The 19,775-nt window shown below is 37.1% G+C and overlaps 1 protein-coding gene across 2 annotated transcripts in view; it reads right to left on the minus strand.

Annotated features, from left to right (window-relative positions):
* Window positions 1–18,287, minus strand: part of arhgap46b (Rho GTPase activating protein 46b) — a 70,033-nt gene extending 51,746 nt beyond the window's left edge. The window contains exon 1 of one of the 2 annotated variants that reach the window (XM_081387481.1): window positions 18,060–18,287. In XM_081387481.1, the coding sequence (XP_081243607.1) occupies window positions 18,060–18,073 (14 nt within the window). In that variant the 5' untranslated portion in view covers window positions 18,074–18,287. Of the gene's footprint in view, window positions 1–4,909; window positions 4,931–18,059 lie in introns of those variants that run through there. The other variant, XM_081387482.1, reaches the window with a different exon arrangement.
* Between the last annotated feature and the right edge of the window lie 1,488 nt (window positions 18,288–19,775).

Consider the following 19,775-nt stretch of genomic DNA (forward strand, 5'->3'; position numbering starts at 1 on the left):
GCAGGATTCTTTAGAGAGATACCAGCTACACTTTCTCGCTCTCTCTGATATGTGTTTTTGAGAATCGATACAGTATGGCCAAACATAATATTGTGATTTTAACGTGCATTGATATTTTCTTACATTCTGACTAGAACTACACAAAACTGATGAACTGACGAAATAAGAGTAATAATTACTACCGCCATGAGTGACATATGAAACTTCTAGAAGCCCTCTGTGAATGCAAATTGACACGAACTCTCAGGCCTATTCAATCAGGAAACTCAGTAAATTGGCGAGTGTTAATACTTCATGGAGTTACACAAAACTTAAACTATATTAGGATTTAGGTACATATCAAAAGGCTTTTTTCCCCAACTCTTCATCTCCAAATGTACAGCCAATGTATCCTTGAAGCCAAGATCTCTTCACATATTCCAATCTCTTCCACGCACGCTCACATGATACTCAATTCACAAGATACTCTCTCTGAGACCTCCAGTCGGGTCTAAATATATCAGTGTTTGACTGTATCTGGTCATCAGTGCACTGCCAAAGCATGCGTTTCCTGGAGATGATGGACAACAGCATTTGTGATACTCTGGAGCTTCATATTGAACATAATGCCATGACATGAAAAGGCTCTCATCTGTTTTCCATACTACATCTTTTATTGCATCATTCAACTGGGGTTTACATTCGACTGAACGCACCATATGGACTGTGTTTGCATGCATATACGTGCTGAAGGACATGCAAATTAAGTCGAAATGACATCATACAATTGCAGAGTATCAAGAGTATTCATACTAATCTTGAAACAGATTTATCTTTAATCTCACATGAATGAGGTTCATGATGATTGATGCTCCAACATTCTCATGCACATGTGCAAGTTCATGTGCATTAAACAGATCGCTGTAGAAACACAGAGGTCACGATGAAGGTTAATTACTGCCTGTTTGATGAAGAGGGCCAGGTGTGAACTCTCGATCTGACTTATATCACATCTGCCTCCAGCTGGGGACCTCAGAGGTTAAACTTGCTTCAGGAAACTTCCTGTCCCTGTACCACCACCCACCCTCTCTCTCTGCTTATTCAGAGCTGAAATACAATCTTGTGTGTCCTATGAGCCCGGCTTGATCAAAAAGCGAAAAGGCACACCTGCCGTTGCCATTTTATGTATAATGCATCCGTGTCCGACAGTGTATGTTATGTCTGACTGTGTATACAGAGAAAAGCCATGACTTTCATCACAGCTTTTTAAAATGCATAATTACGAGAACTGGAGGCACCAAGACATGGTGACATTAGATTACATGTACATGCATCTTTATAATGACCTTCTCCATCATTGGATGGATGGATGGATGGATGGATGGATGGATGGATGGATGGATGGATGGATGGATGGATGGATGGATGGATGGATGGATGGATGGATGGATGGATGGATGGATGGATGGATGGATGGATGGATGGATGGATGGATGGATGGATGGATGGAAACAGATATGTGACTGGATGGATGGATGATGGATGATTATGATTGAAAAGAATAAATCAATCAATCAATCATTCGATCTACCTTGATATTGATCAGGTTTTTAATTTAGTAAATTCACCCCAAGATGATTTCCAAAATAAAAACAGGGCAAGACAGAAAGAAATGTGTATAAAGAATACTAGACTTAATAGTGATTTGACAGTTTAACAGCTTGTATAACATTTTCATGGAAGTGTAAAATGCCTGTGAAAGTAAAACTCATCATAACAGCAAAAACACACTGACAGGAAAGAGAGCGAGACCTCAGAGGAGGATCACCGACTCACGTCCAACCTGGACAACAGTTCAAGGCCACACGCTGAGAGAGAGAGAGAGAGAGAGAGAGAGAGAGAGAGAGAGAGAGATGGGAGGAATAAAGAAGAAAAACACCTGAATATCTCCCTGCAGGGGGCTGTATAAAGCAGGAAAGAGGAGGACAAAGACCAGAGCAGATTGGGACTAACTTCTAGAGCATTCTTCTGATGCAAAATGTGTTTCCTCTAGATGAGCACAAACTGCTGATGGTGTGGCCTTAAGAGGATGAGGTACAATACAAGAGTTTGAGGATGAAAGGAGAGAGCGATAGGAAGTAAAAGAGAGAGAGAGAGAGAGAGAGAGAGAGAGAAAACAGCCATAAACAGAGTGAGAGAGAGAGAGAAACATCGTGAAGAATGAGAAACAAAGAGACAGTGAGAAAGCGTCGGGACTGAAGTTGAGGAGCACGTCTAGATCTTGCCAGAACATTCAGTCACTCCTGGCTGCAGAAGTATGGCTGTGCCTCCGGACGTTTTGTTTTGAGTCTAGCAAATTTTCTCACACTCATCATTCTTCTGCCTGTATCCATCAAAGAGAAAGCAGAGGAAAAAAGCAAAACGGGTCACAGTAGTTCATCCCAGTCATGATTTAATCATGAGGGGACTATGGGTGGGTTTTAGCCGGGCCGTATTACGATGGATTACCACACTGCTGCTACAACTCCCATCTGAGAACAGCTAGCAAAATAATGATTCATTACCAAACCAGCATCTTTAGAATCCGGTGTGGTTTGATTTAAAGGGATAGTTCATGCAAACATGAAAATCCTGTCATCATTTTCTCACACTTATGTCGTTACAAATCTGTAATACTTCCTTTCTTTTGTGTTCCACAAAAGTAAAACTCTTGAACAATGTCCAAGCCACAGTTTTCCATCCATACATGACTTAGGGTGTGTTCACACTTGGCAGGTTTGCTTTGATTAAAACAAACTCTGGTGCGATTGCTCTGTTAGTGCGGTTCATTTGAATAAGTGTGAACCCTGGTGCGCATCAAACAAGAGGACCGAGACCCCTGAGAAGGTGTGGTGAAACTAGGAAATATGAACATACCGGGGCCGGTGCTAATGAGCTAACACCAGTCTCAAGTCTAACAGAGGAGCTACGGAAGCATAAACCAGGATAGACGACAGTGAAGGACAAGAGAGGACCAGGCCTGGGACATTTATGTTGTGTTATGTTTATGTTTATAAGCGGCAGTCTTCTGTGAGGGGCTGTCGCTTTACTTTTGTTTTGTTGTTTGTATATTTTTGGATTGAAATTCATGTTGAAGGTTTGCCGGTTCCCGCCTCCTTCCTTCCTTCTTGAACATTGTTACACAAAATAAAATCAATACTGTGATATGGCTCCATGCAATATTTACATCACAAAGGCTGCAATTTAATTAGATCACTATTTTCTTGACAGTTTCTTGTCAGTCACTCCGCTCCGAGACACTGCAACACTATATCACGAGCTGCACACGCGCGTGTAAAAGAACTCAGTGCTACTCTTCACTCTGAAACCGCCAGCGCATATATTATTTGCCACCAAAATAAAAGCTTGTTGGTTTAACATTAGAAAATGAAAAAATAAATGATAAAAAAACAATAGTATTATAATCTTAGTTGTACTTTAAAAAAATATTGTTGGTAAACACATTTTTTATTTTACTGTACATTATTGAAATGTTATAGAAAGAGGTTTGAGTTGGTTCTTGTAAAGGGTAAACCCAAGTGTGAACACCCCAAATTTCCCCAAATTATTTATCCCAATGTCAGTTATGCAATATCATTCAGCCCTAATTTGAAGATATATTAGAAACACGCTCTTGGTAAAGGACGTTGTGCTATCCTCGCTGCACATTTGTAAATGCTGAAACGGCATGAGGGGCAGTTCTATTTTACGAGAGAGATCAAAAAGAGACATTCAGTAGTACTTTAGTCAATCCATCCATCCAGGACGTGCAATTAAACGCCTAATTTAATACGGTCTTAATCTGATCTTAGGTTTAAAATACCTCGTAATGACTCTGGGATAAGAAAAGATGGGCTTGTCCAGTCTAGACAAATAAACTACATTAAATGCACAGTGCTTCTTCCTCCTCTAAGACAATATTTATAGAACACTTTCTAAAACAGGTACATGTCCACACAGTCTAATTCACAGGGAAAAACATACAGCGGGATCACCCCAATTTCCAGCGACTACGACCTGCCAAGAATAGGTCAGTCCAGAAAAACACAGGACTCAGCGCCACTAAACGATCTCGCAGAACTACATGCTGCTTTAGACACGCTCACGTGTGCCTGTGTTTCTCAGAGATGGGAATTACATATGCATGTCTGCAAAGCACTGGGTGGAAAAGAGGGCAACAGAGGGGAAAGACCAAAGGAAGAAATACATGTAAAATAAGTGAAACATAAAACTGTGTGTCAGTGGATATGTTATACGATTGCACAAAAGAAAGCATTTCTTAAATACATCATTTCTGCTGCATTTAAAAATGTAATAACTACAATTAATAAAGTTAAGTAATAATAACATTATTAAATTAGTGGTTTGCTCATGTATATTATGATAACTCAAAAATTGAACTACAGCGTTGAATGTGTTTTGGTTTACTGGGATATAGTCCGGGAACAAAACTGTCCGCAGATATTGCCAAAATTGTTTTAAATCTGATAAAACCTCTCCTTTTGGTCATCTGGTGACATTAATATTACATAATAAATTAAATACTAAAATTTAAAATAAAACAAAATTAAAATAAAATTACAGTTTTCCTTTTGGAATATGCGCAGTCCATTAGTAGGGCTGACAATCTACTAAAAAAAAAAAAAAAAAAAATTCACGATTTGTTGAATAATCAATTACAATTATCCGTTAAAATTATCACAAATATAAGCTTTAATAATTTTTAGCTGTGAAAATGATGAGTAAATGCCTCTTCCTTAAATGTCTATATGTCCAAATGTAGATTCCTAGAAAAATGTGTTTGTCAAAGACTGAATAATCTGAATATTTCTTTTTGCAATGTAAATTAACATGGCTTTAGAATACGTTTGTCCAATCTGGTAATATTTACATTTTCTTGCCCGACACATGTCATGTTCATCAGTTTTGCTCGATACTCAACTTCATTATCTGAAGAAACAGGCACAAACAAACGCATTTGGAGAGAGATGAGGGTGACTTCTAGAGCAGACGTGACGGTGGGCCTCTTGCAACGGAACATGAAATGGTGAGTCAGATCCCATGAGCGCGGCTCCCAGAGGAAGGGCTAGAGTTTCACCAGACAGCTTCACACCACACACTCTCCTCACGGACATAGTAACTGATAGGACGGTCTAAAACCGACAACCACCCACCCCCTGTCTTCCTTTCCTAATTTAAAACAGCAGCTGGATTAACAATCTCTGTTAAGCTCCCACAGAGTAACAGCAGGCCAGTATGCTTGAAATTGGATAAACGTACACCTCAATTTTGTGGTAGAACTGATGCATTTCCCCCACAAATATATTGACTACAAGCAATTTCAGTTGCTTAGTTATTATTTCCACTCAATTTATGAGAGATGAGTCATGCTCGAGCAATTAGCTGGTCGCTATTGCTAATGCGGCCTCACTCATAATTAAAGGAATTAGCATTCCCGCATTAGCGTGTGTGTTTGCCACACACCCTGACCACGGACAATGGCGGTGTTTGTCACTTAAACTAGCCTGGTTCCCATTCACTGTTAATGAGCGGGATGCCTGATTAGGGATCTCAGAGGGACAGGGATACAAATTCCTGCCCCTGAGGTTAAAGGGTAATGCAGGGGGAACAGTTATACTTATGTTGCGAAATTCAGCGGTAGGTTTGATAGACAGCAAACTAGTCACAGGGTTAGTCTAAATGGCAAAGAACTGTGGAATCACTTCATGAATGTCCCTTTTACAAGGTCATCAGCCAAAAGTACATCATTTTAATATTTCATTATTCTGTGCCGTTATAAATTGAGACCACATGAGGGTTAATATACAAGAGGGTTCCCACACGTTTTGACAAATAAATTCCCATTATTTTTTTATTATGTTTTTTTTTAGAGATTGAACACCTAAAACATATTTTAATGCGGAGAACAGCAAGACAAATCTTCAGAAACTATGGAAATTTTCAAGGCATTTCCAGGATTTTTTTATTAATTTGGATATATCAGTTATAGTAAATGTAGTAAATGTTACTATATAGTAAATATAGTAAAAATAAATTCTCAAATGATGTAAACAAACATTTAAATTGCACATAAGGCAGTTTTTTTTAAACTTTTATGAAATTATGAATAATGACAGTGGCTTTCATAACTTTTCTAACATAGCCTACATTAAAGGGATAGTTCACTTTGAAATTAAATTTCGGTATGTTTTAGCTTACCTCAAGGGCATCCAAGATGTAGGTGTCTTTTTTTCCGCAGTAGTTTAAATTGTGATATTTTTAGGTCAAACCGTTCTTGTCTGTCAGTCATATAATGCAGGTCTATGGTCACTATCTCAAAGAGCATGCACAGAGTCCAAATTAAAACAATTCCCCATCGTCCAAATTAAACAATTCCCCATCGTAAGTACACATTGATGACCTAAGACACGGAACGAGTCTTTAAGGCGACATCTAGTGTATATATCTATGCACCAGTCTGCGCACACGTCACACACCAGGAAGTGCGTGCGCCCTCAGATCACTTGGACGTGGCTGTGTATAAGAGGTAAAAACGATATAAATACTGTTCGTTTTCTCACAAACCGCTCGTTTCGTGTCTTAATAGGGCTGAAACGATTAGTCGACATTGTCGACAACGTCGACAATAAAAAATTGTCGACAAATATCTTTGTTGTCGAGTAGTCGTTTGATCCCACGTGACCTAATGTAAGGGCCTGCAATATCGCGATTTGACTGCTACGGCGCTGTAGCGCTAGAGTGTAATGCAGCCGTTACAAATGCGGTAGCAGAAAACACAGCGCGAATTCTGACGGAGTGCAAACGAATCCGAACTAGCAAGGTGTGTGAAAGTTTCACAAAACTTCAAACCAAGAATGCTGTCGTGTGCAATACATGCAAGGCGTAACTTGCTTTTCACGGGAGCACAACATGCATGTTAAAGCACTTAAAGAGGAAAAACCCGGCACGAGACGAGCCAGTGAGAGGTGAATATTCTCCAGCTGAAGCTAAATAACTAGCAGTAAATCTCTTTTTAGAGAATGCAATACTACTAATAATAGCAATAATATTAACAATAATAATATAATTACAGTAATGTGATGATTATTTTTGCATAGAATAAAGCTTGATCGAGCTTAGGAGTCAGGGCTGTTTTTATTATTGTAACTACTTATTACAGTCTTATCACTTGCCTGTATTTTGTTCCATATTCATGAAGACTTAGATGAGATGTTATGAAGAATATCATGTCAGTTATTTTTTTATACTGTAAATTAAAAGGTGAATGAGAATGTCTCTGTCAGCTCAGCAGTCAATTTTTTTTAAAATTGTGTTCTTATAATAATTGTTTGCAGTTTAAGTTTGTCTGTAATGCAGCTGATAATTTTTTTTTTGTTTATTTTTTTTTCTATTGAAAGAGAACCCGAATATTTAACCAATGCTTAGAGCATTTGTGTGTGATTTGAGTGGACAGAAATCTGAAAACTTAAAGAGAATGACCTGTTTAGTTGGCTCAAAATTCATTAAACAAACCATTTCAAAAGCTGAAGTGATTTTCTTTTTTTTATATTATAGTTAGAATATGTATAACTCAGTGTTTTAACTAATTGAAAAGGCTGAATAATCGTTCCAAACTTACTGATTAGTCGGCGAAATAATCGACGATTAGTCGATTAATCATTCTAATAATCGTTAGATTAATCGATTATCAAAATAATCGTTTGTTGCAGCCCTACTGACAGACAAGAACGGTTTGACCTAAAAACATCAAAATTGAAACTACTGCGGAAAAAAAGACACCTACATCTTGGATGCCCTTGAGGTAAGCTAAAACATACCAAAATTTAATTTCAAAGTGAACTATTCCTTTAAATAATGAACATATCTAACAGGTTAAGTAAAAAATACAATGAATATTTAATATGATGCATACATTTATTTTTTCTCGTTGACTAATGCACTATGGACATCGAATGTCTTTAAATCATATTTTTTAAAATCACTCTTTCTGAGGTTGAAACACTGAACGATTACACGAGACATGATATGGATTGGGATTGTTGTACTGTTTCTTTCAACATACCTTTTGATGTTCATTCATGACATGTTTATTTTGTGCTATAACTAGTAGTAAAGAGGAAGAGAGTGGTTCACACGCGCTCCACGCTGCCGCTTCACTTGAACTGAGCAGAATGGGACAGAGTTTGACATTTTAAAGCAGCAAAAGCACAAATCCTATTGCGATTAACGGATGCCAGATGCGCTACAAATAATGTTAAGTGAAGTTTTGTTCACACATCAACAGAAAACAGTAGTGATTCTCAGCATTATCAGAAAAAAAATCTGATCTTGGGATTTAAGAATCGATATTGGTTTATCAAAATGAATGTTGATTAAAATTGATATTGTCAACCAAGCCCTAACCAGGAAATGTTGAAAGCTGGATTCAAACTTTAATTTCCTACATGAGCACCATGGCATAAACTTGTCTAGATTTCTACATTAAATGCTGCATGGCTTATAATTCCAGAAAGGATATATTCCAAAATATATCTGTGATGTAGTCTTAGTTTTAGACCTGCTAATGTGTGATGTGAAAAAAGAGACATTCAACAGCTTGAAATTATATTTTAGTATATCATCCACTGAGCTATTTGTGGGAGTCCTTTTTTTTTTGTCCTTTTTTTTACTCAATCCACGCCTCTCCGCTCTTCTAAAAGAGACGGGCAGGAAGGAAGAGGTACGGACGGTGTGTGTGAGTGCACAGGCCAGACATGTCCTCCATCCTCCACTGCCGAGACCTGGTTCATACACAGGCTGAGGTCACTGGAGACCATTTAAACTCTGACACAATCCGTAAGGAAAAACCCTCAAGAAAAACAAAAAAAGAGACACAAAAGGTGGATGTGGCAGATGTATGTGTCCGCCCGTTCAGAACGAGTATATCAGCCAAGTCTGTGTGTGAGCTGACAAGAGAGGTTTGTTCGCTTAGTCCAAACCAAATAAACAACACGAAAGTAACAAAATATTCAATAATAAAAAATGTGTCGGATGCTAATATTTCTCCTAAAGTTGATTACCTAAAGGAACTGTTCATCTTCTAAACAAACTACTCTGTAAAAAAGTGATCAGTTGACTTAACTTAAAAAAGTGAGGAAAGCTGTTGCCTTAATTATTAAGTAAATAAACTTCATGCGTAATTGAAAAAATTAAGTTATGTGGAATTGTCAAGTTCACATAACTACATTTTTTCAATTACGCATTATGTTTATTTATTTTACAATTTTAAAGGCAATGGTTTCCTCACTTTTTTAAGTAAATAAACTTCAAGTGGAATTGAAAAAAATAAGCTATAGGAAGTTTATTTACTTAATTTTAAGGCAACAGGTTTCCTCACTTTTGTTTAAGTTAAGTCAACTGATCACTTTTTTACAGGGTAGCTAACTAACTAACAAATAAATAAATATCTGTCTAGAAAAAGAAAAATGTTAATTTATTTTACTTATTTATTTTTGTAAGAACGCATCCTTTGTGAACAATCCCTTGGACTTTATGAAACTGTACCCTGAGGAGCAGAAGCGTGACCTAATTCATTTGCTCAAGGGCTTGTTCCCATGACTTCCTCTATGACTTCACTGTCCCCATCATGCACCTGGCCAGAAGTGCTCACTGATTGGTCAGAATATCATCAGTGACATATTTACTCAGCAAACAGTGCAGCACAATGCCTAACATATTAACAATTTTCCAGCTGCCAATCACAACATCAGTCCATCATCCAGCCAATAGTTGTCAAGGAGATTTCAGTTGCCAAAGTATTAGGAGCGAGTGGGATATTGACTATGAACCAAATGAGGAGCCTTCTATTGACTAGTTAAAGATGTCTCATCCAGAAATATGTGCATGTTTTTGTATCACAGTGTAACTGAAACCGAGCTGACCGAGCACATGCCTCAATCTGAGAACACACACACACACACACATAGTTTGGGATTGCCTGGCCCACAGTCCTCTGGGGTCATGACCCCTCTTATCAGGCAGATGAGGAAGTTCAGCATGGCGGGGCTGGCCGGGTGTAAGGGGTGGAGAGGACAAGTGTGAGTGTTTCGGATGGGGATTCGGAAAAGTGCATTAGCACAGATGAGGGACGTCTCATGTTCATTAGGGAATACTGAAAAATCACACTTAATTTCTGCCACTCTCATTAAACAAAGCTTTCTAACAGGCATTTAAAAGGGACTTAAAAGACTAAGGCACAGAGATGAGCCTCCAGGGCAGGTGTGTGTGTGTGTGTGTGTGTGTGTGTGTGTGTGTGTGTGTGCTTGTCCTCCTGTTGTATTTCCCCGAGCGGCCGCAGTCTCACTCATCCGAGGAGAGGAGCATGTGGTGAATTACTGACTGGTATCTACATTGCTCTCCTGAAACACAAAGACCACTGACAACTGAAAGGCAGAAGCGGGTTAACGCTAATGTCTCTTACAGTAGGTTTGTTGTGGTCACTTGAGGTTTAACTCACATGGTGCCTCTTCACATGTAGGGTCACAGCAGCAAGTCAAACTTAAACTAATGTAAACTCAACTCAATGCATTCACAGCAGAGGACAGAATGAAATTCAATGCAGACAGCATAAAGTAGCATTCACAATGATAGTGCAGTGAAGTGTACTGTAAGTATTTGAGCAAAGCGAAACGCCTAAAGAAACGCACAAGACCGTACAAAGTTTAGTTACAAATTGAGTTGGCCCAAATGTTATCAGATTTTGACAGAAGTAGCATTGAATTACGCAATAGGACCAGGGACATTTATTAAAACAGCAGAAAGGGTCCATTTTGATTCTACACTGTAAACTTTTTTTTTAATTTGTAAATAAAATGTATTATAAATAAAAGATTATTAGTTTTTTTTTTTTTTTTTTTTTAAGAAAATACAATTTCAGTCTTTCAATTTTAAAATTTCACTTTTAACTTACAACATTTTCTATCATTTTCACAAAACTTGGACGGCCCCCAGAATATGTTGTTGTATGAATATCTGAATATACAATATATCAAAAAGAACAAAGCCTCTGCTTAAAAAAATAAAGAAATAAATTGTGGGTAAGTTTACATTTTGACAACATTTTGAACAAAAACATGCAAAAATATCATTTTTGTCAAAGACTACGTCCGGATTGGATTCAGAACGATTATCAAAACACAGATGGAGTAAATCGAGTCCATCAAAACCCCCAAAGCTTCACAGCCCTGCAACTCGTCCTGGGTCGACATTTCATTTGTAAATGTTAGGCAGTTTTGATTTATAGTCTGTTGAATGCTTGATGGTCGCGTTAGCTTACGTGTGTGTAAGCAGCGCTTCTGTTTTTGTTTCTGCGTCTTCTATGCTTGTTTTTGGATCCGGAGATTCTGTACTCTTTCAGAAGATGTGTAACAGCGCCCCCATACCAGATAACAGTGAAAACATGGATTGCAGGAAAATTCCGTAAATTACAGGAAGCGTTCTGTCATAAATGATGGAAAATTCCGCCAATGGTGTGGAAAAAGATAATTCAATGTGTTACTTGCCATTTCTTTGTAATTACTTGTCGAATTCACTGTGAAAATGGTTTTAAAGTAAATCTTACACAATTTGTTTCAGTGATGTCGTCACACACTCTAATGGTAATACATGCGTATTTTCCGTTTTGGCAAACTGGTACAATCTCATTATGTTTTCATGCGATCTGCTTACGCCACATTAGCCACGTTTCCATTACCCTTTAAATTGCACAAATTGAAAATACGCCTAATTGAAACATGGAAATTTTGCTAAAAACTTTTTTCAGGCAATTTGAAAAATGAGTATTTCGCAAAACTGCAATGCAAACAGTTTTTTCACATTTACAGGTCATCTGGCGTATGTAAAAGTCAATCATTCTTTAAAGATGACACATATGTTTGGACAGAAGAAGAGACACAGTTCTTTATTAAACTCATAAAAGACAAAAGTATTGTGGGAATACTGGATTCTAAACAACAAAGACATGCAACAATTTATCAAGACCTTGAAGCAGATACTGTATGAGGGAGAAACACCCAAGTATAAGAGGCTTTCCTTGCCATTAATGGAACACACCTACGTCTCCTTCCATTAAAAATAATGGCTAGCGCGGTGGCTGGGATACAAGCAAACCTGCCAAAATCCGTCGCCATGATTTTTGGAGTGACTTTTAGTTGCATAACATCGGTTAATGGAAGCGCCGTCATTTCGCAATAGTTTTTTATCGACATTTAGAAAATATTGTAAAAGTTTTGTTCAAATCTGTTATGGAAACATGGCTAGGTTAGGTTTAGAGGTTGACCTTCATGTTTTTTTCTTAAGATTGCACATTGTCGTACAAATCAAATTGTAAATCGTAAAACAATTGGTAAAATGACTACGTTTTCTCTCTTTACCAGGCCAATGCGTGTCCGTTTTGAAGACGCCAGTTTCAGCAGACTCTAACTGGCATAGAAAACCCCACCTTGCTAGAGGGAGAGCGGGGTTAGATCGGCGCTGCCTGGCTCAGTTTCCTATCATCTCAGTGGGGGTTGTGAGATATTTTCAGACAACCGCAGACATGCCCTACTGTGCTCTTAATGACTGCCACTCCAGGCTAAACGCTTTTACTTCAACGCTATTGGGTTAATATTCAGCAGATTCCCACCTACTCTGGGAATGCTGCTTTAAAACGTGACTCAGAGAGCATAATGTGACAAAGAAGCCATCTACACACACGCACACACAGATTGTAGGAGTGATATGAGTTACTGTTGTTTGTGAAGTGATACTCAGAGCTCTTCATTAATTTACGATGGGTATTAAAAGGAGTCTTTTATGAATAATGTGTTCAACAATACGCTGTAAAAAAAACAAAAAAAACACACACACACACACACAGAGGTATTTGCAGACATTCAGCTGCTGGATGAAGTGGTTATCTATAAAACGCCTGTAAATCCAAAACTGTGTATATATACACTGCCCAGACCCAAAAAAAGTCGCTGTTCGGATTTCAATAGGCAAATACTTAAAGGTCCCGTTCTGCGTGATCCCATGTTTCAAACTTTAGTTTGTGTGTAATGTTGCTGTTAGAGCATAAATAATATCTGTAAAATTATAAAGCTCAAAGTTCAATGCCAAGCGAGATATTTTATTTAACAGAAGTTGACTACAAAAAACGGCTCGTTTGGACTACATCCCTCTACTTCCTTCTTTAATGACGTCAGTAGAACAGTTTCTTGACTAACCTCCGCCCACAGGAATGCTCCCTCAACTCTACTGGCTACTTGCGCACTTCTTATAACTTACTGTGTTTACTCAGCTCTTACGGTGATTTTCTGAAGTAAAACTGACGCTTCATCTTTTGTGTGATGTACAATAAACTTTATTAAACTCATCAGTACATGTTTGATCATCATTCTGACAGCAGACTTGTAGGCTATTAATAAATAATGGATACATAGCCTACAAGCAGATGACAAATACGTTATAATAACCGTAATTAAACTACTAAACCATACCTGTTTCATCTCTATACAGCACTCTGACTCTGTAGGCATTATTGTCCGACTCGAAATGAACGCCGTTACTGAGAGTTTCTGATATTATCATCATTGCGTGAGATGAATTTGTCCTGACAGACTGAGCGCAAGCTCATGAAGCTCCGCCCCCTGTGTCGTCCAGCAGCAGCTCATTTGCATTTAAAGGGCACACACTAAAACAGCGCGTTTTTCTGAGCCCCAAAAAATGTCATTTTAAACATGCTGTAAAAAATGATCTGTTGGGTATTTTGAGCTCACACTTCACATACACACTCTGGGGACATCAGAGACTTATTTTACATCTTGTGAAAAGGGGCATATAACGGGACCTTTAAGTCAATAAGACTCTTTTTTCTTTTTTTTTTCTTTTTTGGCCAGGCAAGTGTACTTAATACTATATATACACTGTCAGTGTTGTTATTGTTAACTAAAACTAAAGCTATTAAAAAACATTTAGTTCTTTTGAAATAAAGCTGAAATAAAATAAAATATAAATACTAGATTAAATGAAAAACTTAAACATGGTGCTTTGGCAATAAAGTAGTTTAAGCACTAATATTGCAAAAACTAAAACTGACAAACAATAAATAAATAAATGCTAATCAAAAACTAATAAAAATCACAAAAGTATAACAAAATTGCTAAGCTAAAAAAAACAAAAAAACGTAAAGTATAAAAACGTAAAGTATAAAAATAAAAGCTACACATAATAAACACTTTAATACTAAAATAAAAATGCATACTATTTATACAGCGTATTTTACAGATAACCAGAGGGTACTTAGGTTGGTAAAAAATTGTTTTATCATTTTCAAAACCAGCCTAACTACAAAAAAAAAAAAAAAAAAAAATTGTATATATATATATATATATATTTTTTTTTTTTATTATTATTATTTATTTAGATATTTCTTTATTGATTGCCTGGACTCAAGAGCAGGAGCAGGTGGTTGCTGAGAGATTCAAATAAACATCTTGTTTCATATTTAAACAGCGAGCCAAATCAAACAAGAGTGAAAGAAATATCAATCATCATCATCATCATCATCATCATCATCATCATCATTACACAACAGTGTTTGCCTGATATTGTCATGCAGGTTAGAGATGTGCTCCTGACATTGAGAAACACACATTTCCAGTTCTCTGGTAAAACCAACAAAGGTCGCACATTTAAAGTCTTCTAAAGCAAGACACAGTGGGAAGAGTTTCCCAAACGGGCCAACAGGAAGACTCCACCAGGAGAGGCAGCTTTGTGTTGTGTTTAAGTAACACTACAAGTCAATGGAGGAGGCCAAGATAATATATATCATCTCACACACAAACCCTACAGTTTACAGCTGAGCCAAGTTTGGATTGAACACACACCCACAAACTCATTTTCCATCTGATCTGGCCCACATCTATCACAAATGGCCATTTCATTTTCAACAATCTTTCTGCCATTCCCTATTAAGTCTCAAAGCACGGGAACGGCAAACACAACCAACATCTGCCCAAAAGATTGACTCCTAAACTACAACTTCATATAAAAATGTGCATATTAATAAATACAGAAAGCCAAAACCTCTTAATAGAGGTCAGAACCAGGGAAACATCTTGATGTTTCCATCAGGGACGAGGAATTCGGTTTGGGTTCCTCAGATGTTTTCCATGCCAAGCCAATTTGTAATTTCATCCGAGGAGATCCAAAAAGCAACTAGTAATTAAGGCTTTACCGCAAACCAATAAGAGCTCCACCATTTCTTTCAAGCAACTACAAAGTTAGTTAAACGCTGCTATAGCAACATAGAGACGATAGGCTGAGCCCGTTGACTGCTGCCCAACATGTGTTTCATGGTGATGATGGTGATGATGGGAAACATCCATGTGCGGGCAGAGTAAACAGCAGAAAGCAAGATGTGTTAAAGTGGCACGTAACGCAAACCAATGCATACTATATCCAATTTAACACAGCAACCCCAATCACATCTTTGATGAACATGTGGATAAGGTTACATAGCTTCAATACTTCCAAATCCAAGTTTAAAGTAGTAGTTCACCCAAAAATATTCCGTTTCTGACATTAAACGTCAACACAACTTACTTTATTAAAGGGATAGTTCACCCAAAAATGTAAATGATCCCATAATTGACTCACCCCTCAAGCCATCCTAGGTGTATATGACTTTCTTCTTTCAGCAAAACCTCTACGCTTCCGCATTTGTCAATATGTCATGCGTTGGGTTAGAGGAAATAGACTCAAATACGGATATCTTTCTTGTAAAAACACATGGCTTTGCTCCAGAAGGCCTTTATTAACCACCCTTGAGTTGTATGGATTACTTTTATGATGGATGGATGCACTTTTTTGGGCTTCATAATATAGGGTACCATTCACACTCATTATAAAGCTTGGAAGAGCCAGGATATTTTTTAATATAACTCAAATTGTGTTTGGCTGAAAGAAGAAAGTCATACACACCTAGGATGGCTTGAGGGTGAGTAAATCATGGGATCATTTTCATTTTTGGGTGAACTATCTCTTTAAGAAGACTTGTAATATAGCACTTTAAGATGTATGGTCTACTTTTATGTTGCTAATTTGGTCATTTTTGGATATTTATGCATTTTAAATGTATGGAAAAACAGCAACTTGGACATTCCTCAAAATATCTCTGTATCAAGAAAAACATTTTAGAATGAAATGAGAGAGAACATTTTTCACTTTTGGCTGAAATAATCCTTCAGTTAACTAATTCATAATTAGTCGATGCATGGACAACTAAGTGTGCGAGTAATTGGGAATTTGGGACACATTATTAAACTTTCAGTCCCCAGAGTCCCGTCTAATAGTAACTCCATCCATATGGCTTTGTGAATATTTCAATAGTTGAGAAAAGCTGTCAGTGTTTGTCCTGGCTTCAGACGTCTTCTGAGAATGCAAAGGGATATGGCATTGCAACATGATTAATAAAACATGTCAAAATCCATCCTATTAACTCCATTAAGTCTGACACCTGGAAGCCGACACTGGACCAGCCCTCAGCAGCCGCATCGCATCTGTTCATCTATCGCCCAGACTAATCAATCCATCATCGGTCTGCACATCTAATATGGATCACAGAGGCTTTTTTGACATTCAAAACGTCCATCAAAATATAGTTCAGGTCTAGGGCTGGGCGAAATGACAAATCTTAGCCTATATCACAATATGAGTCTTATGATTATGCGTTTTCTTTCTTGACTGTTTACGCTCACTTAAGACATAATTTGTAGGCTATGTCTTACACATTTTATGTCTTACGGAATAAACAATTTCTATGTTTACGAAGATGCTCGCAACGACGGCCATTTTGTCACGCAAGTGCGATTATTTGACTATTCAAGGCGAAAAAAATAACTAATTTCAGTACTCGTGATGAGCGGCGGCTTTATGTGTGCGGAGTATATCCTCTACCCCTATTCAGGTGTTTACATTTGATCCACATTAAGCATTAAAGTATTTAATCAGACACAAAATGACTTTAAATGTTAATAAATTGCATTGTGCCATCTGAAGCTAATTTTAAACAAAAAAAATGACAAAAAGTAATGTTTTTTCTTTAAAGTAACAAGGTAGAAGGTAACAGTTGACAGTTTTACAGTTAATTTATCATTATTAGCAACTTGCTCAAGGTCCAGACTGTACAAAGTGTGTATTATGCTGATAATATGCAATTTAATGCTGATATATCAGTTTAAGAATACTTAAATCCAGTTTTCATAAATTGTATTTAAAATCACCCCCTACTGATAATCAAAATAAGATAAAATAACAAAAAGCCAATTACATGTCCTTGAAGAATGATGTCAGGGAGATTTTTATCATCAATGGATGATCAATTTAATAATAATGAGGACAAGGTTGATACTTAACATGGGGAACCAAATTGACGTCCTTTTAATACAGTATTATGCTCACTATAGTGTAAAATTATATATTAAAAGCTTTTATTCCATATATTTTATATCAAAATATTAACATATTCGCTAAAACATATTAAGTGCTAATAGCAAGGAAACAAAATGCCCACATTAGGACATACTGTAGTAAAAGTTGCTGTCAGTTTTGCATTGGTAGCGTCAGTGTTTTCATGTTCATGAGGGACACAAAACAAAGTATACTTCTCATGGAATGATGACACTAAGAGTTATTAAGTTATCTAATACTGTACATCAATTAAATCACTTTCAAATCGGAGAACAACATCATAATTGGTTTCAAAGTAGCTTTTAGTGAACTTTGCTCATGCAAACACTTGTGTGGCAACATCACATCCCGTGAATAACACCTTGTCAATCCAGCAACAGTGTCGTTTGATGAAGTTACATCCCAGTATCGTGCCACGGTTTAAAATGAACAAACATTGTTTAAATATCAAAGTTATCCAGCAAACAGGGCTGAACTGCACTGTGCAACTGCAACATGTATTCACAACTCAGCAAAATGATCCATCTTACCTTCTGTCAGCCATGTTCCTCACATTGTTTGGACGAATGAGAGTGAAAGCAGTGAGATGTGTCCTCTGGCAGAAACCGAGCAGACTGCACTGAGCCTGTGAAAGTGGATTTCAGGCTTTCTGTCCCTCTGGAGTTTGGGGCAGACATTGGAGTGGGTTATTCCCCCGCCCTCTTCAGTTTGGGCCATGCTCGAGTAACCTGATCTCTACTGCAGCCTGCTGTAGTGTCGCTGAAACGAAATGATCGCTCACACGGTCTATGGTGCTCAGCGTTTGAGGAGAGGAGAGGCGCCATCTTGTGGAGAGTCGAGGCATATTTAGCGAATATGTTAATGTTTTGATATAAAATATATGGAAATAAAAGCTTGTTTTTGGTCTTTTAATATATAATTTTACATTGTACCTGTGTTACTATGGTGATAGTTCAGAATCTCCAGTACAGTAAATGTTGTAGTTGGAGGTTCATTTTATTCCATTGTAGAGGATAATGCTGTTCATTTATTATGATAATGATATACAAAGTAATGAGTAAGAGTGTTGTTCATAATATCGGTGATAATTTGCGAGCATGGCATAGATTTTTATTTTTATTAACGAAACAGTAAAAAGTTAGCATGAAGTTTTGATAGTCTATTGTAGTCACTGATCTATATAGAATGACATTATATAGATCAGTGATTGTAGTGCGTTCAAGTCCTCCTAGGAAGTTCGTATTTCCGATTTGGGATGTCGTGTTTACGACGTCAAGTCACTATCATCGGAACAATGGCGGTGTAGGCTACCTCCTTTTAATTAACTACACACTATACTACTTCTAGAAAATGAAAACAAAGAATGGTGTTTTTTAATGTGTTTAATCAATTTAAGATGCCACTGTAAACTTGATCGTTACATAGCCTACTACAATGTTATCATATTTTGTGCAGGCATAATCTTATTTTGTTGTAAATAAAAAAAGCCTGGCAATGCCACTGCTGAATACCTATTCCGCCATGTTTCTTTCATGTTCAAATCACTTAAAAGCACCATCTCCGAGTTAAACGGCTTCTCGAAGAAGAAAAATTGTGAGGCGGGACTTGATTTTGTCCATGGGGAATTGATTGGATGGTTGTGGTTTGCTATTGGTGGACCTCATGTGAGTGACAGGTTGCCCCGCCCACGCGCCAGTAAACACGTCATCATCAAGTTATTTTGATTAAAGATTAAGAGGGCACATTAATAAATTCTATAAAATTATTATTATTAATAATAATAATAAATAGCACAGATAAATAATTTACAATAATTATTGCTATATTCCATTAAAAATAATAATTGTCGCCATCAATTTAATTTTATGTTGACTTTATGAAGTTCAATACTAACATTTTAGACACAATATTGAGTTACTTTGTCTGTATTTGCAAATCAATGAAAATAGATCCAAACGAAGACAATATGTGTCACTGAGCATCACACAGTAGAGTTTCTGAATGAATCAATGTCTTTAAAGTGATTCACTCATAATACACACAATATTGGCAACTACTGGCATAACCCACAGACAAAGATTAATAATAATAATAAACTTATGCAGCTATGTATTCTGATGCACTACAATAATGTTAAAATATATTTAACTGACTTAAATATATCTATCAATCCCTTTTGTGTGATATCATACCACATGGCAAAAACTTGTTGGGTTATGAAAAACAACAACAATAGAAAGCAATTT

The sequence above is a fragment of the Scardinius erythrophthalmus genome, assembly GCF_964197995.2.
Source record: "Scardinius erythrophthalmus genome assembly, chromosome: 15".
In the NCBI taxonomy this organism is placed as follows: domain Eukaryota; kingdom Metazoa; phylum Chordata; class Actinopteri; order Cypriniformes; family Leuciscidae; genus Scardinius; species Scardinius erythrophthalmus.